The 25,138-nt window shown below is 43.3% G+C and overlaps 1 protein-coding gene across 1 annotated transcript in view; it reads right to left on the reverse strand.

The window, feature by feature from the left end:
• Window positions 1–11,484: 11,484 nt before the first annotated feature.
• GFRA1 (GDNF family receptor alpha 1) overlaps window positions 11,485–25,138 on the reverse strand; it is a 215,196-nt gene continuing 201,542 nt past the window's right edge. The window contains exons 9-10 of the mRNA XM_087432669.1: window positions 20,235–20,288; window positions 11,485–19,094 (exon numbers count right to left, since the gene is read on the reverse strand). Coding sequence (XP_087288795.1) covers window positions 18,939–19,094; window positions 20,235–20,288 — 210 coding nt within the window. The 3' untranslated portion in view covers window positions 11,485–18,938. The remainder of the gene's footprint in view (window positions 19,095–20,234; window positions 20,289–25,138) is intronic.

Consider the following 25,138-nt stretch of genomic DNA (forward strand, 5'->3'; position numbering starts at 1 on the left):
GACGGGTGTGAGGTGATATCTCATTGTAGTTTTGATTTGCATTTCTCTGATAGTTAATGATGTTGAACATCTTTTCATGTGTCTGTTGGCCATCTGTATATCTTCTTTGGAGAAATGTCTGTTCAGGTCTTTTGCTCATTTTCTAATTGGGTTGGTAGTTTTTTTGTTGTTGAGATGCATCTGTTCTTTATAGATTTTGGAGATTAAGCCCTTATCAGATGTATGGTTTGCAAATATCTTCTCCCAATTGTTAGGTTGTCTTTTCGTTTTGTTGATGGTTTCCTTTGCTGTGCAGAAGCTTTTTAGTTTGATGTAGTCCCATTTGTTTATTTTTTCTATTGTTTCTCTTGCCCGGTCAGACATGGTGCTTGAAAATATGTTGCTAAGACCAATGTCGAAGAGCACACTGCCTATGTTTTCTTCTAGAAGTTTCATAGTTTCATGTCTTACATTCAAGTCTTTAATCCATTTGGAGTTAATTTTTGTGTATGGTGTAAGGTAAGGGTCTACTTTCACTTTTTTGCATGTGGCTGTCCAGTTTTCCCAACACCATTTGTTGAAGAGACTCTCTTTTCTCCATTGTATGTTCTTGGCTCCTTTGTCGAAGATTAGCTGTCCATAGATGTGTGGGTTTATTTCTGGGCTTTCAATTCTATTCCATTGATCTGTGTGTCTGTTTTTGCGCCAGTACCACGCTGTTTTGGTTACTATAGCTTTGTAGTATATTTTGAAATCAGGGAGTGTGATACCTCCAGCTTTGTTCTTTTTTCTCAGGATTCCTTTAGCTGGGGTCTTTTGTTGTTCCATATAAATTTTAGGATTCTTTGTTCTATTTCTGTGAAAAATGTTGTTGGAACTTTGATAGGGATTGCATTGAATCTATAGATGGCTTTAGGAAGTATGGACATCTTAAATATGTTAATTCTTCCAATCCAAGAGCACGGAATATCTTTCCATTTCTTGTGTCTTCTTCAATTTCTTTCAGCAATGTTTTATAGTTTTCGGTGTACAGATCTTTCACCTCTTTGGTTAAGTTTATTCCTAGGTATTTTATTCTTTTTGTTGCAATTGTAAATGGGATGGTATTCTTAATTTCTCTTTCTGTTACTTCGTTGTTATTGTATAGAAATGCTACTGATTTTTGTATGTTGATTTTGTATCCTGCAACTTTACCATATTCGTTTATTACTTCTAAAAGTTTTTTGGTGGATTCTTTAGGGTTTTCTATATATAAAATCATGTCATCTGCAAATAGTGAGAGTTTCACTTCTTCCTTTCCAGTTTGGATTCCTTTTATTTCTTTTTCTTGCCTGATTGCTCTGGCTAGGACTTCCAGTACTATGTTAAATAGGAGTGGTGACAGTGGGCATCCTTGTCTGGTTCCTGTTCTTAGAGGGATGGCTTTCAGTTTTTCACCATTGAGGATGATATTAGCTGTGAGTTTGTCATATATGGCCTTTATTATGTTGAGGTACTTTCCTTCTATACCCATTTTATTCAGAGTTTTTATCATAAATGGATGCTGTATCTTGTCAGATGCTTTCTCTGCATCTATTGAGATGATCATGTGATTTTTATTCTTCATTTTATTAATGTAGTGTATTACGTTGATTGATTTGCAAATGTTCAACCATCCCTGCATACCTGGAAGAAATCCCACTTGACCATGGTGTATAATCTTTTTAATGTATTGTTGTATGCGATTTGCTAGTATTTTGTTGAGGATTTTTGCATTGAAGTTCATCAGTGATATTGGCCCATAATTTTCTTTTTTTGTGTTGTCTTTGTCTGCTTTTGGTATCTGGGTAATGTCGGCTTCATAGAATGAGTTAGGGAGCTTCCCCCGCTCCTCAATTATTTGGAAGAGTTTGAGAAGGATAGGTATTAAGTCTTCTTTGAATGTTTGGTAGAATTCACCAGGGAAGCCGTCTGGTCCCGGACTTTTATTTTTGGGGAGGTTTTTGATTACTGTTTTGATCTCCTTACTGGTGATTGGTCTATTCAAATTCTCTATTTCTTCTTGATTCATTTTTGGAAAGTTGTATGATTCTAAGAATTTATCCATTTCTTTCAGATTGTCAAATTTGTTGGCATATAGCTTTTCATAGTATTCTCTTATAATCTTTTGTATTTCTGAGGTGTCTGTTGTAATTTCTCCTCTTTCATTTCTGATTTTACTTATTTGAGCCTTCTCTCTTTTTTTCTTGGGGAGTCTAGCTAAAGGTTCGTCAATTTTGTTTATTGTTTCAAAGAACCAGCTCTTGGTTTTATTAATTTTTTCTATTGTTTTTTTAGTCTCTATTTCATTTATTTCTGCTCTGATTTTTATTATTTCCCTTCTTCTACTGATTTTGTGCTTTGTTTGTTCTTCTTTTTCCACTTCCTTTAGGTGCATTGTTAGATTGTTTTTTTTATTTTTTTATTTTTTTAATTTTTTGTTTATTGCAGTAACATTGGTTTATAACATTGTAAAAATTTCAGGTGTACATCATTATACTTCTATTTCTGCATAGATTACATCATGTTCACCACCCAAATACTAATTACAACCCATCACCATACACATGTACCAAATTATCCCTTTCACCCTCCTCCCTCCTCCCTTCCCCTCTTGTTAGATTGTTTATTTGAGATTTTTCTTGTTTGTTGAGATAGGCCTGTATTGCTATAAACTTCCCTCTTAGAACCGCTTTTGCTGTATCCCATAAATTCTGGCGTGTCTTATTTTCATTTTCATTTGTCTCCAGGTATTTTTTGATTTCCCCTTTGATTTCTTCGTTGACCCATTCGTTGTTCAGTAGCATTTTGTTTAATCTCCATGTATTTGTGGCTTTTCTGATTTTCTTCCTATAGTTGATTTCTAGTTTCATACCATTGTGGTCAGAAAAGATGCTTGGTATTATTTCAATCTTCTTAAATGTATGTAGACTTGTTTTGTGGCCTAATATGTGATCAATCCTGGAGAATGTTCCAATTGCATTTGAAAAGAACGTGTATTCTTCAGTTTTTGGGTGGAATGCTCTGTATATATCTACTAGGTCCATCTGTTCTAGTGTGTCATTTAAGGCCAATGTTTCCTTATTGATCTTCTGTTTGGATGATCTATCCCTTGGTGTAAGTGGAGTGTTAAAGTCCCCTATTATTATTGTGTTACTGTCTATTTCTCTTTTTCTGTCTGTTAATAATTGCTTTATATATTTAGGTGCTCTTATGTTGGATGCGTAGATATTTATAAGTGTTATATCGTCTTGTTGGATTGTTCCCTTGATCATTATGTAATGCCCTTCTTTGTCTCTTTTTACAGCTTTTGTTTTAAAGTCTATTTTGTCTGAGTATTGCTACCCCAGCTTTCTTTTCATTGCCATTTGCATGGAGTATCCTTTTCCATCCCTTCACTTTCAGTTTGTGGGTGTCTTTATGTCTGAAGTGTGTCTCTTGTATGCAGCATATATATGGGTCTTGTTTTTTTATCCAATCAGCCACCCTATGCCTTTTAATTGGAGTATCTAGTCCATTGACATTTAAAGTAGCTATTTATAAGTAGATACTTACTTCCATTTTTTAAACTTTTTTTCCCTCTGTTTTAGTAGTCCTCTACACAGAATTGATGGTCTCTTTAGTTTGACTTCTGTCTGAAAGCTCTACTCTTTAACTCCCTTCCTCCCTCATTTTATGTTTTTGATATCATATCTCACCTCTTTTTTGTGCATTTATATCCATTACCCTCTTATCATGGAAATAGATCATTTTTCCTATTTGTGGTCTTCTCTTTTTCCCTTAAATCAGTCCCTTTAACATTTCTTGTAGCACTGGTTTCTTGGTGACAAACTCCTTTAATTTTTGCTTGTCTGGGAAACTTTTTATCTCTCCTTCCATTGTGAATGATAACCTTGCTGGGTAGAGTATTCTTGGCTGTAAGTTTTTTCCTTTTAGCACTTTAATATTGTGCTGCTCTCTTCTAGCCTGTAAGGTTTCTGCTGAGAAGTCAGCTGATAGCCTTATAGGTTTCCTTTGTATGTAACTTGTCTTTCTCTTGCGGGTTTTAGGATTCTCTCTTTATCTTTAATTCTGGACATTTTGATGATGATGTGTCTTGGTGTGGGCCTCTTTGGGTTTATCTTGTTTGGGGCTCTGTGTGCTGCCTTTACCTGGATGTCTATTTCCTTCCTTAGGTTAGGGAAGTTTTCATCTATTATTTCATCAAATAGATTCTCTGCCCCTTTGTCTTGCTCTTCTCCTTCTGGGACACCTATAACACGGATGTGAGTGCGCTTGATGTTGTCCCAGAGGGCCCTTAGACTGTCCTCACTCTTTTTAATTCTTTTTTCTTTTAGCTGTTCAGCTTGGGTGATTTCTTCTAGTCTTTCATCCAGCTCACAGATCCATTCTTCTGTATCCTCTATTGTGCTTTTGAGCCCCTCTAGTGAATTTTTCATTTCCACTACTGTATTCTTCATTTCTGATTGGTTCTTTTTTATATCTTCCATTTCTTTGTTGACATTCTTACTGAGTTCATCTATTCTTCTCCCCAGATCAGTGAGCATCCTTAACACTCTTTGCTTGAGTTCCTTTTCTGGGGTTTTGTCCTGTGCCTTACTTGGAATGTAGTCCTTTGCCTTCTCATTTTGCCTCTTTCCCTGTGATTGTGTCTGTGTATTAGGTAGTTCAGCTACGTCTCCTGCTCTTGGATAGGTGACCTTACATAAATGATGCCTTAAGAGGTCTGTAGTGTGCTTCCCTCAGTTCTCAATGTTCCAGGAGTGACCCCTATGTGGGCTACGTGTGTCCTTCTGTTGTGGCGTGTTTGCTCTCCCTGTAGGCGCCCAGGGAGGCTGAGTTATGCTCCTGGTCAGCTGTTGTAACGCTCAGCTGCTTGTAGTTGTGGGCCCTTCAGTCTGTTTATCGGGTGTGGGAAGCCCCAGCACAGTTGGCTGCAAGTTCTAATACCACATTTATGTTGCAGTATTTCCTTTAAGTGAGCAGGCCCCCAGCGTGGCCAGTTGTTAGGCTCAGGGGCTTACAATTGCTATAAGCCTCCAGTCTTTAGGTCTCTTGTCAGCTCTCTGAGGATTGCAGCTGGGTGGGGCCAGCCTCAGGCATGGGAGCACCCAATTGTTTCAGGCTTTGGAAGGTGGGGAAAACCCCCTAGTGGGTCTTTGAGAAGCACAAGTCTTCTGCAGCTGACAAGCCCCACTGCCCACAGATCCACACACACAGTCAACACAGTCCTGCCCCATGTGCGTGCCCCGACCTATTGAACTGGACCCAGTCTCTCCATGGCAGGAGCCCCACTCACTCCACCACCACCCCACACTCTCCACCTGCTCCTTGTGCACGCCCTGCCCCATTGAAGTGGGCTCAGTCACCAGGCTACAGAGAATCCAGTCACCAATCTATGCAGGGCCACAAGTTGCCTGAGGACTTGTTGTTGGGTGGGGCCAGTCTCTAGGGTGGGCTGCCTGCCCTGGCTGAGCTGGATTAAATCTGTGCTCTAGTGGGTGGGGCAGACCCTGGGCTAGCAGGCCCCAGGGAGAACTCCAATGGCCTCTGTGTCAGCATGCCCACACCAGGCCACAATGGCCGCAGCCAATGTCCCAGTCCCTGGAGAGATCTCACTTCTCACCGAGACGCCCTCAGAGCCTATCAGGCGAATCTCTTCTCACCAAAGCACTGTGCACCTTTCTTCTGCTGATTTTAGGTTGCTTTCTGAAATGGGTGAGTTTGCCCATGGGCCCTTTAAGAGCCAGTTTTAATTTCTTTGTGAACCAGCTTTTCTGGGGGTACTTCCCAAAGCTTTAGTAGCAGGCAAAGTCAGATATTATGCCACTCGTCTCGATTGTGCTGGGTCCACGAAATGCCCACAGCAGGGGCGCTCCTGGCTCAGGGCCCCACGCCTCCAGGGAGGGCTGCGGACCTCTGAGCTGCTCCTGGGAGCCGTGACGCTGGCGGCTTGTGAAGGCGGCGTTTTTTCTCTCAAGAAGGGAGTTTCTGCCTCTTCCACCTCAATTGGGATTGTCTTTTGTTGCAGGGGTTCCTCTTATCCAGTTTTCAGTTCTCTCTCAGGGGTAATTTTTCCACGAGTAGTTGTAAATTGGCTGTGTTGGCAGGAGGAGGTGAGTTCAGAGTCTGCTTACGCCGCCATCTTGACTTCCTTCGAGGATTACCAATTTTAAACCTCAGGTTTTCTTAAAGATCTCATCCCCTTGAGGCTTTGAAAAACGATGCAATTTTCAGGAAGCCTTTTTGGAGCCAGGCGGTTGCAGGATAACACCGAGGTCACAGTGCAGACCCTCCAGTTGGGCTGCCTGGCTTTGAATCCTGGGGTCCTCTGTCTGTGGAATTTGCCAAGTTACCTAACCTCTGAGTCTATTTCTTTATTGGCAAAATTGTGACAGCAGCACCTGCCTCATAGGGCTGCTGTGAAGATCCAAACTGATGGTGAGTGTTATTTAGAAGAGTAAGCACTCAATGAATGATGGGCCCAGGGGGAAACACAGGTCTTCTACAGGAAGTGTGAAAAGGCAATGAGCAAGCAGGGACCAAACTAGAAATGGACTCGATGATGGGGGCTATGGGCAGATCTGGAGATCCCAGGTGGCGCCTGAGTAATCTGGGCTTTGCTAGCTCTATGTGAGTTCTGTGGCTGAGGCGATGCTGAATGTGGGGGCTCCCTGAAGGGCAGGGCGAGGCCAGCTCACCCAGCACCTAGAGGTAACCAGGTCTGCCAGAGGGCAGCACTGGCACCTCCCTCGTAGCGCCTGCCCCCACACCTTGTGTGCAACCTCGAGGCATTTTAGTGTCCTGCAAGGAAGCCACCATCCCATGCCTCTGCTCCATTTGTTGGTCCACCAAGGCTGAGGCTTATGAGCAAGTGAACAGCACATAGCAAGACTGCCTAACAGCTGGGTGCCGAGTATCTGAAGTTAGCTATCTCTAAATTACAGAAGGGGTTATTCAAAGCACACTTAATACTCGGTAAAAATTGCCTTAAAAAACTCAGTGGCATAGAAAAATAAAGTATATAGATGTGCTTGGCAGAAGCTGATAGTCAATTAAAACAGTTCGCAATTCCTGAGTGAGTGGAAAGATGCCAGAAAAAGAAGAGAGGATGCTGAAAGAGAAGGTCACACATGGGGCGGGGGGGAGGCTGGAGTAAGACCTGCCCGGGTAAGGGCCTCTCTGGGCCTCTCTTTCTGCATCCATACAATGGGGATAATCTACTAGCTCCTCACCTGCCAGTGGGAGGATCAAAGGAGAACGTGAGTGAAGGTGCTCTGCAAACCGAAAAGACTTCCAAGTTGAGGAGACATTATCTACATACCCTACAGATCCTCCAGGGAATGAAATATTTTGGAAGAACCAAGACAAGCGAGCTTTGTGTCAGAGCATGAATGCTTTCTTATTCTGACAGGAAACAGGGTACTCGGGGGCGAGGATGGTGTCAGGGATTCATCTTCAGTTGACTGAAAGGGGAAGCGAACTTCCATGAGAAACAGGCATTGCAAGAACGACCTTTTTCTTCTAGCCTGTCGTACGTTTTCTTCTCAACTTGAGTAAGACTTTCTGAAGGTCTTTTCCTGGAGCTGGAATGAAATCTTTGCAAATCAAGGCATAAAACCCACTTTCCATCACCAGTCATGGTCTGCTCAGTTTAAAAGTGGATGCCCCAGTCCCGAGGTAAGACGAAGGCAACTCCTTCAATGGTTTGACAGAAGTCCTGAGATGAAGACTGCTGAAGCCATATGCTCTCTCTTCTCCCCCATTTTCCAGGTGGGTGCAGAAGTGGGAGAGGTCAAAATTTAGGGCGAGCCAGGTATTAGAGACTCAATTTTCCTGAGCCAGCCGCCCTGCCAGGGGTCTGGTTCCTGCCTTCCACCACCTCCCCAATGGCGAGAGCTCCCATTGTCTGCTGTCACTGTTCTAAAGACAGGAGAGGCCCAGGAGTGACGGCTGGGGGATCTGAGGAGGGTGACTGGGCGCCCTCGAAGTCGGAGCGGGGCCGAGCACTTCCAAAGTTGTACAATAACAGGCTGGCTACGTTTTTCTGGCACAATCTATGGGTAAATTAGATCTTTAAAACACTTAGGCAGGCTTTTGTCACTTGGTGTTAACTGTGTACGTTGCAACCACTTTAATTGGTTTCATGTCTAGAATGAGGGACGGAAATGGAAGTGTGACTCTCAGGGGAGCAGTCCCGGCACTCAGATGGCTTGTCATATTTCTTTTTTAATCTGCTGTTCCTTTCCTTAAGGCGAGGGAGGTAATCTAATTATCTTTTGAAGACAAGCTCATGCCGCAATATGTCAACTTGGGCTACTCATATAACATGGCCCCAAGTATGAGTGGAGGGAAATGAAGTGGGGATGTGGGGCATACCTGTCAGAAGCCAGGAGACTTTTCCCCCACATGGCTTGAGGCAGAGAATAGTTTAAATGGGCACTGGCATTGGAAAACTGAATTCGAGTCCTGCTCTGCCTCCCTTGGCTGTGTGACTTTGCATAGTCACTTGCCCTCTCTAAGCCTCAGTCTCTTCAGTTGCAAAATCAGATTAATTCTCTCTTGGAGTTGCTGTGAGGACCGAATGAGATCGTGTGCATGGAGCCCATCCATCCTGGTGCTGGAGCACCCAATAACCGACAGTCATTATTGTCCAGCCATTATTATCATGAGCCTTCTGAGGGCACTATCCACAGGACGGGGCTCATCCTTGACACTCCTGTCACGAAAAGAGCTGACCCAGTCCCACCTTGGGCTGGGGGGGACTGCATAGACATGACTCACCCTGAGTTGCCAACCAGAAAGTGAGGAATTAGTTAACAACCCTCCTATACACACAGTGTATCAAATGCCTGTAAGGTGCCTCTTCCCCAAATCACAGCAATTCCTCTAGGAAGAGGTTCTGCGAGGCAGCTGCTCACTGCCTCTTGGGCTCTGCGGGGCTCTGACAGATGCAGTAGGAGACTCTAGTCCTGGGAGTGCTCTGAGCCAGGGCTGCATCTGCCTCTTTCCCCCAAAGAGCAGGGGCCCAAACCTGAGCTGGCTCCCAGCAGTTGCACAGCTCATTCTTCTTTACTTGTTATTCTTTAAAAAATAGTTGGTAAAAATAATATACAGACACAGTAAAAACTATATATCTAGGTAGTATCTATCTATCCATCCATCCATTCATCATCTATTTATACAGCCATCATTTATCTATCTATCCGTCCATCTATCTAATCTATCATCTATCTATTTATGTTTCTAAAATGTGTATAAGTAGGACCATGTTTTCATTGTCCTGTACCTTGCCTTTTCAATTAATATACCATAGGCCACTTTCCATTTCAGTGGATGTACATCTACTTTTTTTTTTTTTTTTGCTGAGGAAGATTGGCCTTGAACTAACATATGTGCCCATCTTCCTCTATTTTGCATATGGGCCGCCGCCACAGCATGGCTTGATGAGCTGTGCATAGGTCTATGCCTGGGATCCGAACCTGCGATCCCAGGGCCACTGAAGTGGAGCACATGAACTTAACCACTATGCCACTGGGCCAGCCCCACCACATCTACTTTTTTTCAGTAGTTGCGTAATATTTCCTCGTTTGGATGCACCCTGAGTTCTTTCCCCAGTTCACTCCTGATGGACCTTCAGGTTGTGTCAGGCATTTTGCTATTACAAATTATTCCGCGATGAAAATCCTTGTGCATGGATCCTGGCATGCTGTGTAAGCATGCAGGGTAAGTTCCTTGCAGTGGAATTGTTGGCTCAAAGGGGATGTGGATTTTAAATTATGATACATATTGTCAAACAGTTTTCTAGAAATAGGGACAATTTACATGCCCACCCAAGGTATTCTCAGGCCAAACGCTCACCTTATCTTTTAAACATGGTGAATTTGCCATCTCCCAGCCTGGATGGGAGAAGTCTTCCTGAGGATAAAACCCGTCAGAGCAGCCAGCACTGCCAGTTTATGTGACTTTTATGGCTACCCCTGCTTGTATCTTTCATGTCACTGTGTTTTCGTTAATGCTTTAAATATCACCAAACACAAGCATTCTTGTATCTTGTTTCTGTCACAGTTTTTATTCACTTTGTTGGCATTTCTCTCAGGGTTTTATCAGTCATTTCTTGTTCCAGCTCCTAAAATTTCTATCACCTGCATCCTGGGGATTTGGTCGTATTCGGAAGATGATTAGAATTCTAACTGCGGAGGAAACGCGAGGTCCCCAGAGCGCTGCTTCTTCCCCATTTCCACATGGTGATCAAGGGGACGTCAGTGTCCTGTCCTTGCCTAGGGGCCAGCCCCTCTTGGGGTGCTGTCAGGAGGCGGTTCCCTTCCCTGTGGCTGAACTTGGAGATTTCTGCTCAGGCTGCCCTGAGAAACCCAGACCAGGCGAGCTGTTAGGATCTGGGGTTTTGTGATAGCTCTAAAATACCAGGCCCAGAGCCAAATGCTCAAAAACTTTGTATCCACACTGTGGAGTCTGCCGGAAAGCATTATAAACTCGGTCATTCGAAAGCAGCCCAGAAAGCAGGGGAGTAGGAAAACCTAGTTGAATGAACAAACACACAAAGAACAAAAATGTGTCCTGCAGAATCCCAAGCCAAACACAGGTTTCTGTCGTGCAAGGGGCAAGGTCTTCTGCTGTTTAGTGGACCACAAGTTGCAGACTGAAGCAAACAACAGTGGTCAAATTAATTACTATGTTTTGTGTTTAAATATTTTGCCTTAAAAAGTTCTGGTGGTGATAAGGTGCCAGAGATGATAACTTCCCCAGGGAAGTGGGGAGTCATATTTTGAGCAACCACGATCATGATGCTAACATCCAGGGATAAGATCTGGCCTCACGTGATGTAAAGTAATGCTTCTTTTCCAGGCAATGAGCAAGATGCTGGAAATAAGGAAAACAGCCCACTGTCTTTACTTCTTATCAAAGTACTTACTATCTGTAAGTTTATACAAATAGTGCAATACATATATGATAGTAATCAGAGAACCCACCAACGCTGTCCTCTCACATAAAACTGCATGTTGAAAACATAAAATAAATATCAGGTGTGGCCCTACACTAGAAGCTGGCTCTTTGTGGTACCCATATGTGAGCTATTAGTTTGGGTCTAAAGCAGTGGCTCTCAACCAGGGTGATTTTGCCACTGGCCCAACTAAGGGGGTGACAGTCTCTTGCAGGGAGCCAGAGGATGCTACTGACATTTAGTGGGTAGAGGCTAGGGATGCTGCTAAATATCCTACAATGCACTGGTCCAGACACCCCTCCCACCCCTGCAACAAAGAATTATCTAAACATATCTGTGTTAACCACACTCAATCCTTGGGAATCTTACCTCCTCTGCTGTCAAAAACCCGGATATCTTGACACTGGGGTTCTCTGTGTGTTTGTAGATTTCGAGATCATTTTCCAATGAATTAAGATAAAAGAAAAAGACACCACTACAATCTTTTTGTTTTTTTTAATCAAAAGAAAACAATGTTTATTAGGATATTCTGGGGTGGGGGAATGGCTGGAGGAACTATATACGTACATTCTGTAGGGCTTGAGCAATATGCTAACAGAAAATTCAAACATCACAAAACCACTTCCAAAGTTCAAAGAGCAAAACTGGTACTTCTACAGGTAGATGTTCTTCCGTGGGTGTCGGCGATAAAGCACGTCGCAGAACAGCTGTGTGAGGAAGCCGTGTGGGAATGACCTCAGGAGAATGCGCAGGCTCCTCAGGAAAGCAGATACACAGGACGATGAGCTAAACGTGTTGTCTCCTACAAGTGGAAAACTCAGGAAGCACAATATAAAATGGAGACTAAAGGGAAGTTGTTCATCTGTATCCTCTCCTGACTGGAGGCTTCAATGAAGCTCACTTGACCCCTCACCCCAGCTCTGGCGAGGCTGGGTGTCTGAACCCCTCACCAAGGACAGAATTCTAAAACTATCCCCCAAAGCAGAGTCCTTATCTATTCCACCTGTATTGTTAACCTGCATGAAACAGAACGAACATAAACTGAGACATATCCTCGGGTTAAGAGAAAAATGCAACACCATCCAAAAGAACAATGAAAGAATCCCACATCCTAAATCTCACACAGCTTCTCAGCAGGAGCTGGATTAAACAAGAGAAAATAATTTCAATATCAAGGGGTAATGCACAGAGGATGAGAAAACTCTTTAAAGCAAACTCGGTGGTGAAAAGTGTTTCCCTCCCTCCCTTGGGGGAGAAAGAGAGAAGAAAAGATAGATAATTAGGAGAAATATAAGGCCCTGGATTTCAGGTTTCTGAAACGATTTCTTCAATCCTCTGAGGACAATCAGCTACTTCTGAATCCAGAAAAGCACATTAGAAATGTCTGAGTACTCTAAGACCACAGCCAAAGAAGGTAGGGCAATCTGAGACGTGGTTCTACGGTTTCCATTCTCTTTTTTTTCCACATTTCAGAAATGCCTTCAGCTAAAGCTAAAAAATGAAAAACCAAATTCCAGATCAAGCATGCTTTGCACGCCAGGAAGATAATGCTGGACCATATAGCCCTGCAGCAGCTGTGACAGAGAGAGAGATGGGGAGCTTTACGGATTGAGCCTTAAGAGCCAGCGTGCCAAGAAGACCCAGAGAACCTTCACCTGTACCTGCGACAGATGCCCTCTCTGGCCCAGTGACAGACGACAGAACTTTACCCACCTGTAACAGCCCTCCGTTTCCCATACCCAGGGCATCCACTGGTTGTTCAGTTCTCCATCCTACTTTACTCAAATCTTACGATCTATGCTATGTTTGGCAGGCATCAGGGGTCACTGTGCACATTCAAAGTTTTGCTATTTTGAAAGAGCACTGCTGATTGCTTTCCTTGGCTAAAGTAGCTCTGGTGTCTCCTATTCCCACCTGCACCATGGCTGGGACTTCACAGCTGGGACAGTCCCCCTGGCAAGCCCACTTGGCCAAAATCATGGCCCTCTGAGGCTCAGAGGGTGACCCTACTTGGTTCTCCAAGGCAGCCTTTCAGGCTCAGGCTGAGGGTGGGTGTGTCTGCCTTCTCCATACGGGGTGAACTGGGTGGGTTGTTGTATCCATATGGACTGGGACTTACCTCCAGAGATCAAGTCTGAAAAACAGCTTCATGGACTATTTATAAAAAGAATTTAGATTCTCTGAAGGATGTCAAAGTGAAGGATTCTGCCACTCTGGAAAAGATGGGTGCTTCCCCTAAGCTGCTGTCAGAGGGCCCTATATTCTCAAGTTACTCTTGAGGGGGCTTCAACTCCAAATGGTGGTTCATTCAATTAGAGTAGATGTTCAATAAATGTGCTGAACTGTTAAGCACCTGAGTTTGCTTCTCAGCATGCTGGCAGGGGCTGCATCCCTGGGGTTGGTCTGGGACTGGTGGAATGGTCCATCTGTCTTGCCAGCATCCTGCACTTGGGGCAGATTAAAACATCAGCAGACTCACTGGCTAATTTCCCACAAAGTCCATCCTATTTTGGGTCCTGTCCTTCTTGGTGGATGCAGTCAGCCTGCTGGGTCTGGCTGGTCACGCTCAGCTCCTCCCAGGGACAAATGCTAGTTTTTCATCTCTCAGTAGGGAATACAGTCGGCAGATTTAAAGTTTCTTTGATTCTAATGCTTTATTAGACTCCTTCTCCCAGGTCACCCTCAATAACCTCAGGAAGACACCTTCAGTGTCGATGTATAATAGCCAAGTGCTGGCAAGATGATGCAAAAGGACCAGTTCTTGCTACTGTATTACAGAATGAAACCCTTCAACGTCCCAAAGCTTTTCATTCACCCAGCGTTGTTTAAGTACCTACTCTGGGTCATACTTTCTCCTGGGAAGGCTGGGCGAGTGGGAAGAGATGTTAAAACGAAGGAAGGGGCTGATGGTCTCTGGCCAGTTGCTTGGCACTTTCTACAAAATGAAAATAGGGATCGGTAAGAAAGCCTGGCGTGCGATCAAGAGAAGAAAATCAGAGAAAACCTTCTATTGATGCTGGTGCTGGGCTTGGCAGCTGCCCTTGAGCAAAAATAAACTCCCCGTGGCAGTGGGACAAGATGCTGATATTGGCACCTGCCAGAGGCAGACAGCCGAAGTCGCAGCTGCGCTGGTCAAATGAGCGTGGAGACCTCGGGGGCTGGGACCTCGAGTTCTGTTAGCAGGCTGCGGTTCTCTGCAGGAAGTTTACTGAAACAGAGTTTGTGTGCCTCCCCCTCCCCTCTGGGCTGGGTCTCAGAACAATCAGAAGTGCAGGTGGCGCATCCTGCTGAACAACCCGTGCCGTCTCCAGAAGGGAATAGAAGCTCATCAGAGAGCCCCGGAGCAACAGAGGGGTGCCTGGTGAGGATAGCTGACAAGACAATCCCAAAGCTAAGAAGCGGGGGCTCAGGGGAGGGTTGGATAGAATAACTTCCTACTCAGGGATTAGCATCATCTTCAGATCGCCTGGCTCCTGAGAGAGGCTTCTCTGTCTTCAAAAAGCCAGGGTTACGTATAAAATGGGTATCTGACGGAACAAGAATTAATTTGGGTAGGGCTAAATTTAGAGTGATTAAGATGAAGAATTGATGGGAAGGGATCCTGTTAAATACTTAGGCAATAAAGAACAAGGGTGGGGGCTGTGGGCATCAATAATCAATATGAAAGAAAAAAGAATCAGCCAATATCTTAAGACAACTCTCCTTGCGAAATGAAACGTCTCACCAAATATATCCCAAGATGGAGGCAGTGGCAAAACTCACAGATTTAAGACCTCTGCAGTGAGAGCATGTTTCAGAGGTCTAGTCCTCATGAAGAATTCTAGACCATAGACTTAAAACAAATGGTCACTTGAGAATAAAAGCTGTGTCAAAGTCAAGAGGTGTCAGATCTATACATGAGATGCCTATCTTAGGGGTAACAGAAAAATGTAGCTTTCTAAGGGTATCTAACCAAATTCCCAGCTGTTTTATTGTTTTAGAATTTCTAAAAAAAAAAAATTCCTTCCTCTATTGTCCAGATATTAGTTCTGGCTTGCTTCCTGCAAAGACACTGCTGTCTAATTTAAGGAACTCTGGCTGTTTTGTTAGGACAAAGTTCCTGTTTGGATCAGACTGCGTGATCCGGTCACCCGTGGCACGTGGCCTCTTACTGCTCCTTAATTTTGCTCCATCTCTCCAAACTCCCCACGCTTACTGCAGACAGGCCCTTCTGCCATCACTGTGCCAGGGCTGTTGGTAATTCACTCCCATCTGTTGCCATTGCTTTTCGGTCTTTCTTGAAAAGATGGGTCTCACATGGTCTCATTTGCTTTATCAAAGAGCAGAAGCCACAGAGATCACGGGGGTATGAATCTGGGAGATCAAGAACAGAGAATGAGAGAGAATGAGACAGAACAAGAAAATGTGAATTCATTTAAGCAGCCCTTTTCTGGCCCACAGTTTATTGACTCAAATAAGTCATGCGTGTCTGACTACATGAATGAAAACTTATTTTCCCAAAGATAGCTCCTCTGAGACCACTATTTTGTAAATAATAACAACAGAAATACATTTTTGCTGGATTCTAAGAAAAGAATTTGCTAATTATATAAACTCCCACTGCTCTTACATCTCTTTTCCCAAGCACTTTACACTGACTCAAAAATGCTTCCGCTCTCCCACTTTCCTAGTTTAGCAGATGGAGTGTTGGGGAGTGTCTGACTTAGAGTACAGAGGCAGGTGGGAAATGGATGCAGCTGGTGACAACCCATCCTCGGAGAGTATGCAAGACAGGAACAGTCTTAATATAGACCAAATCAAAGGCCACAGCAGCTCTGAAGGAGCCCTGTCCTATATTTGATGAACAAAAAGACACAGCTTCTAAGAAATGTTTTACTACAGGCTAAAGAATTGTAAAAAAAATTTTTTTAATGGAAACCACACTCTTATCACACTTTGAATACAGTTTGCTATACATAATGAAAAATAACCTATGTAATTCTTAACTTATACTTTTTTTACTAGAGGCTTGAAAAAAATCAGATATGGAAAAATAAATATTCAGGTGGGCATTCTGAATTCCCTCTCTTTATTGTGCACTTTTTCCTTCATGTGCTCTATTAAAAAGATACTCAAACACATATTTGTCAAAGATATTCAACATCAAAGTGGAATGAATGTGCTTCTAATCAGTTTGGCAATCTTGCCTTTTTTTTTTCTCTGAAATGAGTAGGGAGTGGCTAGACTTGATCTGGGAGTCATGGTCTACACAGACATAAGTTACTGTTTTGTTTTGTCAAAATCAGCTACAATGAAATGCTTTCTGCAAGAGGCCCAAATCTCCACAGACAGCCCCTATATTTGGTGGCACCCTAAACGCAGGACCTGAAGGACAGGACGTAGTGAATCATTTTTAATTTTAGCATTGCAAGAGGAAATCAGATAGGTAAAAGATTTAAGTTGCTTGCCTGCTCCAGTCCTGGGGCAAATGATGGTGTTTCAGGGCCACCATGTTAAACTGAGATCACACCAAATGGCAGAAACACTTGCTTGGCATGATTTTATAAGAATCTCTCCAATGTGTTGTCACTGAACATCCATCCCCCTGTTTATTTAATCAGCAATTTATTTTCAAATTGAGGATCTGGTAACTCGAATATGCTTCTATCTCTGAAGAAAAATGAGATATTTATTGATGATAGATGAGGCTTTTCAAAATTTAATTTATGTGTTGCACATCCACGCGTTCTTCACTGACGGCTACCCTTGTTAGCTCTGATAACTCCCATTTCCTCTTTGGTCATCTGAAGCTAATTAGAGCCGCTGTTCACTGCAGAAGTAATCAATAGCTTTCTACAGTAGATCACATAGAATCCGACCCATATGCAATTAGTCCAGTGTAGATACACAGAGATACCTTAATTAAAACAAAATATGCTCTGTAAGAGATATGCTTTCATAGATGACTGGAATTCCAAATATTTCTACAGATTCAATGTGTTTATCCAAAGTAAGAGTCTTTACAAAACCTTTCACTAGTCAAATTTGTTTGACGAATTTCCCTTGAAAACATTTTGAAGTGAAAAAAGTCGGTACTTAGTATTATACATTTATGTTTATTAACATTTGGACATAAATGTACTTCAAACACCAATAGAGCTAAAAGACTATGCCTTTATCTTGGATTTAATAGATTTATCACCCCAGTAATTTGATCAATTCTTACAAGGCAAACATCAGCGGGCAAAGGGGGTCACTATGAAAATGTGTACCATGGGTTTCCTCCTCCAGCCCCGCTACTGAGGCGGGAAGAAAGCTAAGGCTCCCAGCCTCTGTTACGGTGGAATCTCTTCTCCTCTATTTAGTTTGGGAGAACCATGGCCACCAGCACTCAATCATCGTAGATTCTGAATCTTGCCATTTCAACCAGACTTCAAAAGTGCACTTTAGGGTCTAGTGGTTTAAGGAAGAGAACGATGGAAGATGATGTGCAGTTAACAAGCCAGATGCTTATATCCAGAGTCCTGTTCTGTGTATCTCTGCCAACCAGCTCGTCTCCACAGACCTAACGTTGATCCTCTTGATCCACAAACCTTTCTTTCTCACATAGTCAGTCACAGTCTGTCATGGATGCAAGCAGATTTCCGATGACCTTCAGACCAAACTGCTCTAAACAGTGGCCAAGACTTCACAGTCAGGAGCAAAGACAATCCTTAGGAAAAAACTGTGTACCGGCACGGATCTCTTCAGAAGAGAGGGCAGCACATCCCCATCCCCTGTCCCAATCAAAGCTGCCTTTGTCAGGGAACATGAAAACCAAGGTACTGGATTGTGTCACCTGGCAAGGGTGCCATTAGACACTGCAGAACATTTACAAGTGGCTGCCGGTTTTCTCACAGGTACGCACACTTGCATTTCAAGAAATGATGAAAGACAACGCTTGGCTGCTCTGTTTCCTCCCGCCTGTCCACAGTAACGTGATGCAGAGCTTTCTGCTAAAGCATGAGGCTCCTCAGAGTCTGCTTTTGAAGAGCTGTATTTGTGAAGTTAACATTGGAGCTGACACTACTTATGAGAGGAAAACAAGTTCCATATATATTGTATTAAACCATCAGTAAAAAATGAAGACAATATCATTACTTTCAAAATATAGAAAGCCAATAGTTGAAATCATTTAGTAATAAAATCTTTTTTTCTACATATAACCTCATACGTGTAAAGAGTATTAGAGTGATGCTTCGGCTATATTTGACTCTTGTTAGTTTAAGGGCTTCTAACTCAGGTAAGGCTTAGGAGAGTGTCGTTCAATGATCAAGGTACTGCCAAGTTTCATGCCCACTCACTCTCTCTTTTGACTAGAAGACAGACACTACGTTTCGAGACGACAGGTGTTTTTTTGTTTTGTAGGAGAGTGCAGAACTGTTCACAATACATAAACATTAGCGCAGAAAATGCTAGTACATATAGAAAGGTGAACATTGGTCCAAGCTTGTTTGCCCAGAGTCTATCAAGATTTTCTTGATGAGAATCTTCACTTTGTGACAAAAAAGCTTGGCATCCATGTTAGGCTGCTGTTATGTCATCAGAAATCAAAGCCATTACATGAGCTATGGAAGATTCTTGAGAAATACGAACTCCTTCTCTAGCTAATAAAGGCCAGAGTTAAGCTGTAAAATCATAGTCATCATCATCATGAAAAACATGGCCTCAGTTTGCTTTACAGCTCAACTGACAAAGGGTCCCTTTACAATACAGCATGCCCCAAAGCCTTTTGAGTCTGGAATGTAGCACTGCATTGTGTATTCCATAGAAGCCCTAAGGATCACAAAAAGCTTTCTTAAAAAAAAGAAAAAAAGAAAAAAAAAGTTCCAGTTGGATAAAACTGTTTTAGCAGTGTCTCAACTGAGCTCCTAAAACCGGAATTTCAGATATACAAGAGGACAGGAAACAGATAACTTGGTTTTTGTATTTTTACATGTCCATATTTTTTTAAATGCAGCTACAATGTTTCTGCCAAAGAGAAAGATAATAGGGTGGACACGGTGGTTACCACCAGAACCAGCAGTGGGCTCAGACCGCAGCTCAGAGGAGCAGCCATTGATTTTGTGGTTATGTGGCTGGAAGCGCCAGCGAGACCATCCTTTTCGTAATCACGCTGTAAGAAAGAACGTTTTCATTATCACTCGCTGCATGTATTCATTCTGTCACAATATATTTTAACCACTCTTTCTCTCTCGCACCTCCACCCCCAACTAGCTATACCACTCACCAAAGCTGACCCAAGGTTTTACCACTGAGATTTCAACTCACTGACTTGTAGTTTTATGGGAAGGAATCATGAATCTGGGTAAGAACCAGATACTTCTGATAAACTGTCTGTCCTTCTGGCTCCTCTGTTATGGATAATTAAAATCCACTTGGGAGAAGAGATTGAGTCTAGGTATCCCTGCCATTCTTCACTCCTACTCCCCAGATCCCCAGTAGCTGTGCAATATGGAATCCTTTTCCTTCTGACTGCCTGAGGAGGAGTGCTACTGTCTCTCCTCGTCATGGAAGGAGGGCAGGAAGAATCATCTCAGAAAACTTGTTCAGGAAGTACCAGTTCATGTAGAGATGGGTCACAAATCACATCGGAGTAGGCAGTAGCCTTTCCCTCCATCGACCAGTTCAATCCTAGATTCTATAGAGGAAAGAGCCCGCCTTGCCTCTCAGCTGGAGAGTCTAAACCAGAACCCAGGCTTCCAGACTCCCGGACAGCACAATTGTCCTTCCCCAGCATCGATTCCTCCATCCCCACCCCCAGGACCTGCTCAATCACATAACGCCACATCCCGCCACAATGAGCTATGATCGTGACAGAATCATCCATCTGCTCACCTGTAAATTGGGAAGTGTAATATGACCTGCCCTAGCTACCTCTGGGCTGCTATATAGGTCAAAGGAACCGTATATAGAAGACATCTGGTAAGCAGTGAGAGTTGTTATGCATCTTCTCTGTGCTGGAAGATTTTACCTGACCATGATCATAGACAGTCTCATGGCATTGGGACAATGGTATTCATGCTGGGACCAGTTCTGCGAGGAGGATCCTAGGTCCTATACTTAGTTCTAACTTTGTGCACTAGGATCTGAGCACTGCACCTTGTTCAAAGGGCAGAGGGCCATCCAGGGTGCCTTAGATTTTTTCTGGACCTGAAACCTTGTTGTCTTTGAGGTCTTCAAGCATACCCTGCCCCAGGGGCCCAAAAGCTCTATCTCTATAAATGCAGGAGACCCGGAAAGAAATACAACTTACATCAGAAAGACAGAGGTGTGTACTGCCCGACACATTGGATTTCAGCTTCTGTGCCTGGGAAGAGACAAAAATACACCACACCCACAAAATCACTCACACATAATATGGAAGAATAATTACCGATGATCCATTAATCAACTGTCTAGGGCAGTGCCACTGATAGAAATATGTGAGCCACAACTATGAGCCCCCATATATAATTTTAAATTTTCTAGTAACCACATTAGTAAAGAGATGATAGGTAAACATAATTTTAATAACATACCATTTCGGCACGTAATAATATAAAAAATTATTAATGAGATACTTTACATTCCTTTTTGTTCTTTTTTTTAGTCTTCAAAATTCAGTGTGTTTGACATAGCACATCTCAATTAGGACATTACCCATTTCAAAGGCTTAATGGCTACCTGTGGCTAGCAGGGGCAGCACAGGACTAGGTTACTAAAGAAAAAGTTTTGAAGTTATTTACATTTTGAACTAATTTATATTTTTTAATGTTAACTTTTAGGAAACTCCTTCTAAGTAAAAATGTTGCAATAAAAATCCTCATTTATTAGTAATACAGAGATAAGTCTTCCTGAAGCTTGTTTGTCTGTTCGTTTGTTTATTCGCTGGGCCAGTCAACAAACACTTATGGAGCTATTTTCCGATGCTGGGCATAAGGTGATTTGACAAAAGAATGGGATTCCTGGGATCAGGGGGCTGCCCCTAGTGAGTAAACCTCCCATGGCTTGGGGGCTAAGGCACAGGGCAGGGACTCTGTCAGATAGGGCCCCTCGAGGAATCGTGCGGGGCATTACAGATCCCTGATTCAGCTATCTTACAACTTCTACGAGGGGTTGAGCTGCAAAGGCTTTAAGCTCCCTATTTCTTTGCAGCTGGAACAAGTCTCCACTGGGCTTCTACCTGAGAACTGAGTTGAAGGAAAGGCTCCCTTGCTCAAACAGTTACAATGAAAACTTCTGACCCAGTACAGCCCTCTCGTTTTGTAAAGGAAAACAATTAGCGTGCAGAAAAGTTAATTGACTTATCTAAGGTCACACAGCAATTTTCTTGTAGAATCAGGATTTAGACATGATGCAAAAACTCTTGAATGAAACTGTGCTCTTCACCGCATTACAGTGTTTCTCCCAGGCAATCCTGGCATGCTTGACTCTTCATGTTCTACCTGTCCCAAAATCCACACCAAGAACCCCTCCCATGACCCTCTCTCCCCACAAAAATAGGAGTCCAGTGGCACTGAAAGACAGAGAGCTCATTTGCCAACAGGATGACCCTGGTTAAGCATCACTCCTGAATTAAGGAGTATCTGGACAGGCAGCTGTGTCTGTGTGTGAATGGCACCGGCAGGCTGCCTGTCACAGGAAGACTTTTGCAACTCACTGAAGACATGCTAGGCTGAACTGATAGCATGTTCACCCAAGGAGTAATTCATTGACCATAATGCTACTTGGGAGGCATCATAATCTTTACCTATATTTGCATATGCCAGCTGTGAATATGAAATAGAAACCTTTAAACGGGCATCAAGAATAAGACACTGTGAAGCATCCCCAGGCTGTTCAAAGGTCACTAAATGTTACATATAAGAAGATCAGAGGGGAAATTGGAAGAGGAATTGAGCCTGACTCAAGAGCCTACTTTTAATCTATATTAATAGCAAATCTGGTCCATTGCATTGTTATTTGCAGAGAATAATGTGTAGAACTTTACATGTTTTATTTCTGTTCAAGACTGGAATTGTGCCCAGACACCAAAATGGCCCTAAAACATTCTGTCTATTCTTTTCTAGGCCATAATCTACAAAAGACATAAACCCTTGCTAAGGACCTTGGCATAACTAAGAAGTTCACTAAAATGTACAGGAAAGGCAGACTGACTTCTAGTCTGGGACACATTATACCTTCAAGTTGTTCTTGTGCTTGTGGTCACAGCTAAGCACTCAGCGTCCTGGACCACAGGGGCCTCTTAGAGTTCTAACAGTTGGGTGGGCCTCTTTCCTACTTGTTCTGTATGATAGCACCTGTGTACGGTGTTTTCTTCATTGTACACACAATCTGAAATACCCACCAGCTACACTTCTTAGTCACTTCAGGAACCTGTCAAAGTACTCGTAAATGCCCACCATTATTAAATGACCACAAAGGGGCTTCCACCAATGGACTAGAAAAGGCCTCTATCTTAACAGATTTTCTTAAGCAGAATCTGGATGTGTAGAGGTAGATTTCTGGTCCTCATTTGTCAACGAGAGTTCAACTGTGTACAGGATTACAGGTGTGCAACCAGGTAGACATACAAGGGTCTAAACTCCTAGGCTCTTGTCTTCCATCTGAGAATGGCTGGGATAAGTGTTCAGCCACACAAGAAAATGCATTTCTTTGCATTATTTGGACTACACAGCTCCAGGTCTGTGAAGTCTCTGAGTTCTTCTTCCCCCAAAGTGGGCATCTTGTTGGCCTCTAGATAAAGGAAATGGTCAACTTCTGGCCTTGTTTCCCTGCAGCCTCATTGGTTTCACTAGAACTGGAGGCAGCAGCTCCAAGCTCCTCCTGCCTTGAGGCCCATTCTGGTTGGCATAACTGGATGAACTGCTGAGTAAAAGTAATAATGTGCAGCCAGGCCCCTACAGATGCCCTGAGACAATGTTAACTCCTGTTAAACACCTTCCTGACCCACAGAAGCACTTAGCACTCCAGAGGCTGAGCAGTCCACAAACACAGGCCTTTAAATACTCTGCTTACCCAATTTATTAACACAGCTTCCCACCGAGACGTCTGGGTGCCGGTGGAAACTCCCATGACTGCAGAGGCGGCGCAGACCCGCCCTGGAATTCCACTTGAACCTAGCATAGACCTCAGTGAGGTCTGTGAGTCTGATTAGAAAGCAAAGGGCAAATGCTACCCATTATTGGAATGGCAGGGGGCACCTGGGTAACAGAATCAAAAGATTGCACATAGACATGAGATCTTTTGAAATCCCACACCAAATCTGTGGTGCACATTATGAAATGAGAGCCAGTGGGTCTGCTGCCTAGGCTGAATGGTGTCAACTACAGGCGGAGCATTGTCCCACTGGCCGTCCAGTGCCTCTAAGAGTTCATAAGCTGCAGATGGAGGGGCAGAGCCTGGAAATTTAGACCTGTGTATGTCTACCTGGTTGCACGCTTGTAAGTCTGTATGGAGTCTGAACCCATCTAGTGACCACTGAGGGTCAGAAATCTACCTATGCAGATCCAGAGTCCACTTCAGAAAACCTGGCTCTTAACGCCCATTTTAGAAGCCTGAGCAACCTGTTATTTCCACAGTTTAAAGGCTTTTATCCTGAGCATTTTTGAAAACATCATCAAGCTATCACTGTCTTGCTAGTCAGGTATGATAAATGCAAACAGATAAAATTACAGGGCGTCCCCTACTTTCAACTATTGCAAAGAGTATTTACATGCTTTAAACGTTGTCTCAGTTGATGCAAATTGGGATGGTCCCAAGAAAATTAAAAAAAAAAAAAAAATCCTGAGACCTTGTAAGGTCTAAGGTAAGTTAGAAACTGGAAGGGCACCTTTTATTGGTGAGTTCTAAACCCATAAAACCAAGAGTGTGACAAGGGAAGCGCTGGCACAGCGCTCAACGTCCTGTCTGTGAGCCCTGCAGCCCTGCTCATTAACAGGATATGCAGGGACCCAACATAGAGCTTGGCCAGCCTGGACCTATCTAGACACCACGCTTTACAGTTAGTGGCTTTAAAATACGATATCTCTTTAAAAAGAGAGAGGGATAAAGAAGACGAGAAGAGAATGGATTTCATTTTTCTAAATGTCAATTTTAACCATTGTTACAGCGTGCTGAAAAATGCATTATTTAATCTCTTTTATAAAAGAGCGTTCCATAACAGTCAATTCATAGTTATGTGGTTATGGGGGAAGCTGCCTGACTCCTAGCTGGAGGAAATACCACCACCAAAAAACAAAGTACCACGAGGTTTTCATCTCGAGAATGGGGAGACGAAAAGGATGCTTGAGAAAACTGTTCCCAAACCAGTAGCTTTGTTGTCATTCTGGAAAACCAGGGAACCTGTTCTTTAGGCACTTCATAAGCCTTGTCTCTCCAGCAGTGTTATAAAATTGTCACTGGCGGTCATCCACAATAGATGTAATATCACGTAATAGAATTTCCAGGGCACTGTAATTGCGGGGCCAGACCTCGCCAGTCCCTGACATTAGAGGGTTAATAAATGCATTAGATGCTGTTAACCTCTGTTACCTGGAGTCAGAATGATGACTCTCCTGCCTTTTACCCCTGTGATTAGCATTTGGAAAGCCTGCCATGGTGCCAATGGCTTTCCTGTACAGAACGCACAGACATACACATAATTCATAGCTCTCAGTGGAGCCCACTCATCGGCCACCGCATGCACACACAAGTTCTGCCCACAGTAGGCTCTCCTCGAGCCTCAGGGACAGGTCAGGCTTTGGAGCAGCACGCTTGCTCTGTTTATGGAATTGGAGACTTAAAAGCGCACCTACTCGGAGCCTTGCCTTTGCTGCCCGAGGACTCCATTTCTGCAGAGAAGCCAGTGTTTAATCTCCGGTTTTTAGGCAGCTGTCAGCCAGCAGGGCATGGAACATTTCTCTACTCTCCTCCATGCATAAGAAAAGCCAGTTTCTGCTCTACCTCCAGAAAATAAAACCAGAGAAGTTGCCCAATCCAATAGCAACAGACTGTCCAGGCTGCAGCCAAATGGTCATAATTAATGATGCTTCTGTTTCTTTTCTCCCTTGCTTTACTGATTAGAGAGATTTGCTATATTAGGAACCTGTTTGCTTAATGACAGAATACAAGCAATAAACAGAGAAATACACAGACTGTAAAATGCAATCAACTTTGCTCTCCAGCACTCACTAAGTA

The sequence above is a fragment of the Ceratotherium simum genome, chromosome 6 (assembly GCF_057802395.1).
Source record: "Ceratotherium simum simum isolate JZ-2026a chromosome 6, ASM5780239v1, whole genome shotgun sequence".
NCBI classification, from domain to species: Eukaryota; Metazoa; Chordata; class Mammalia; order Perissodactyla; family Rhinocerotidae; genus Ceratotherium; species Ceratotherium simum.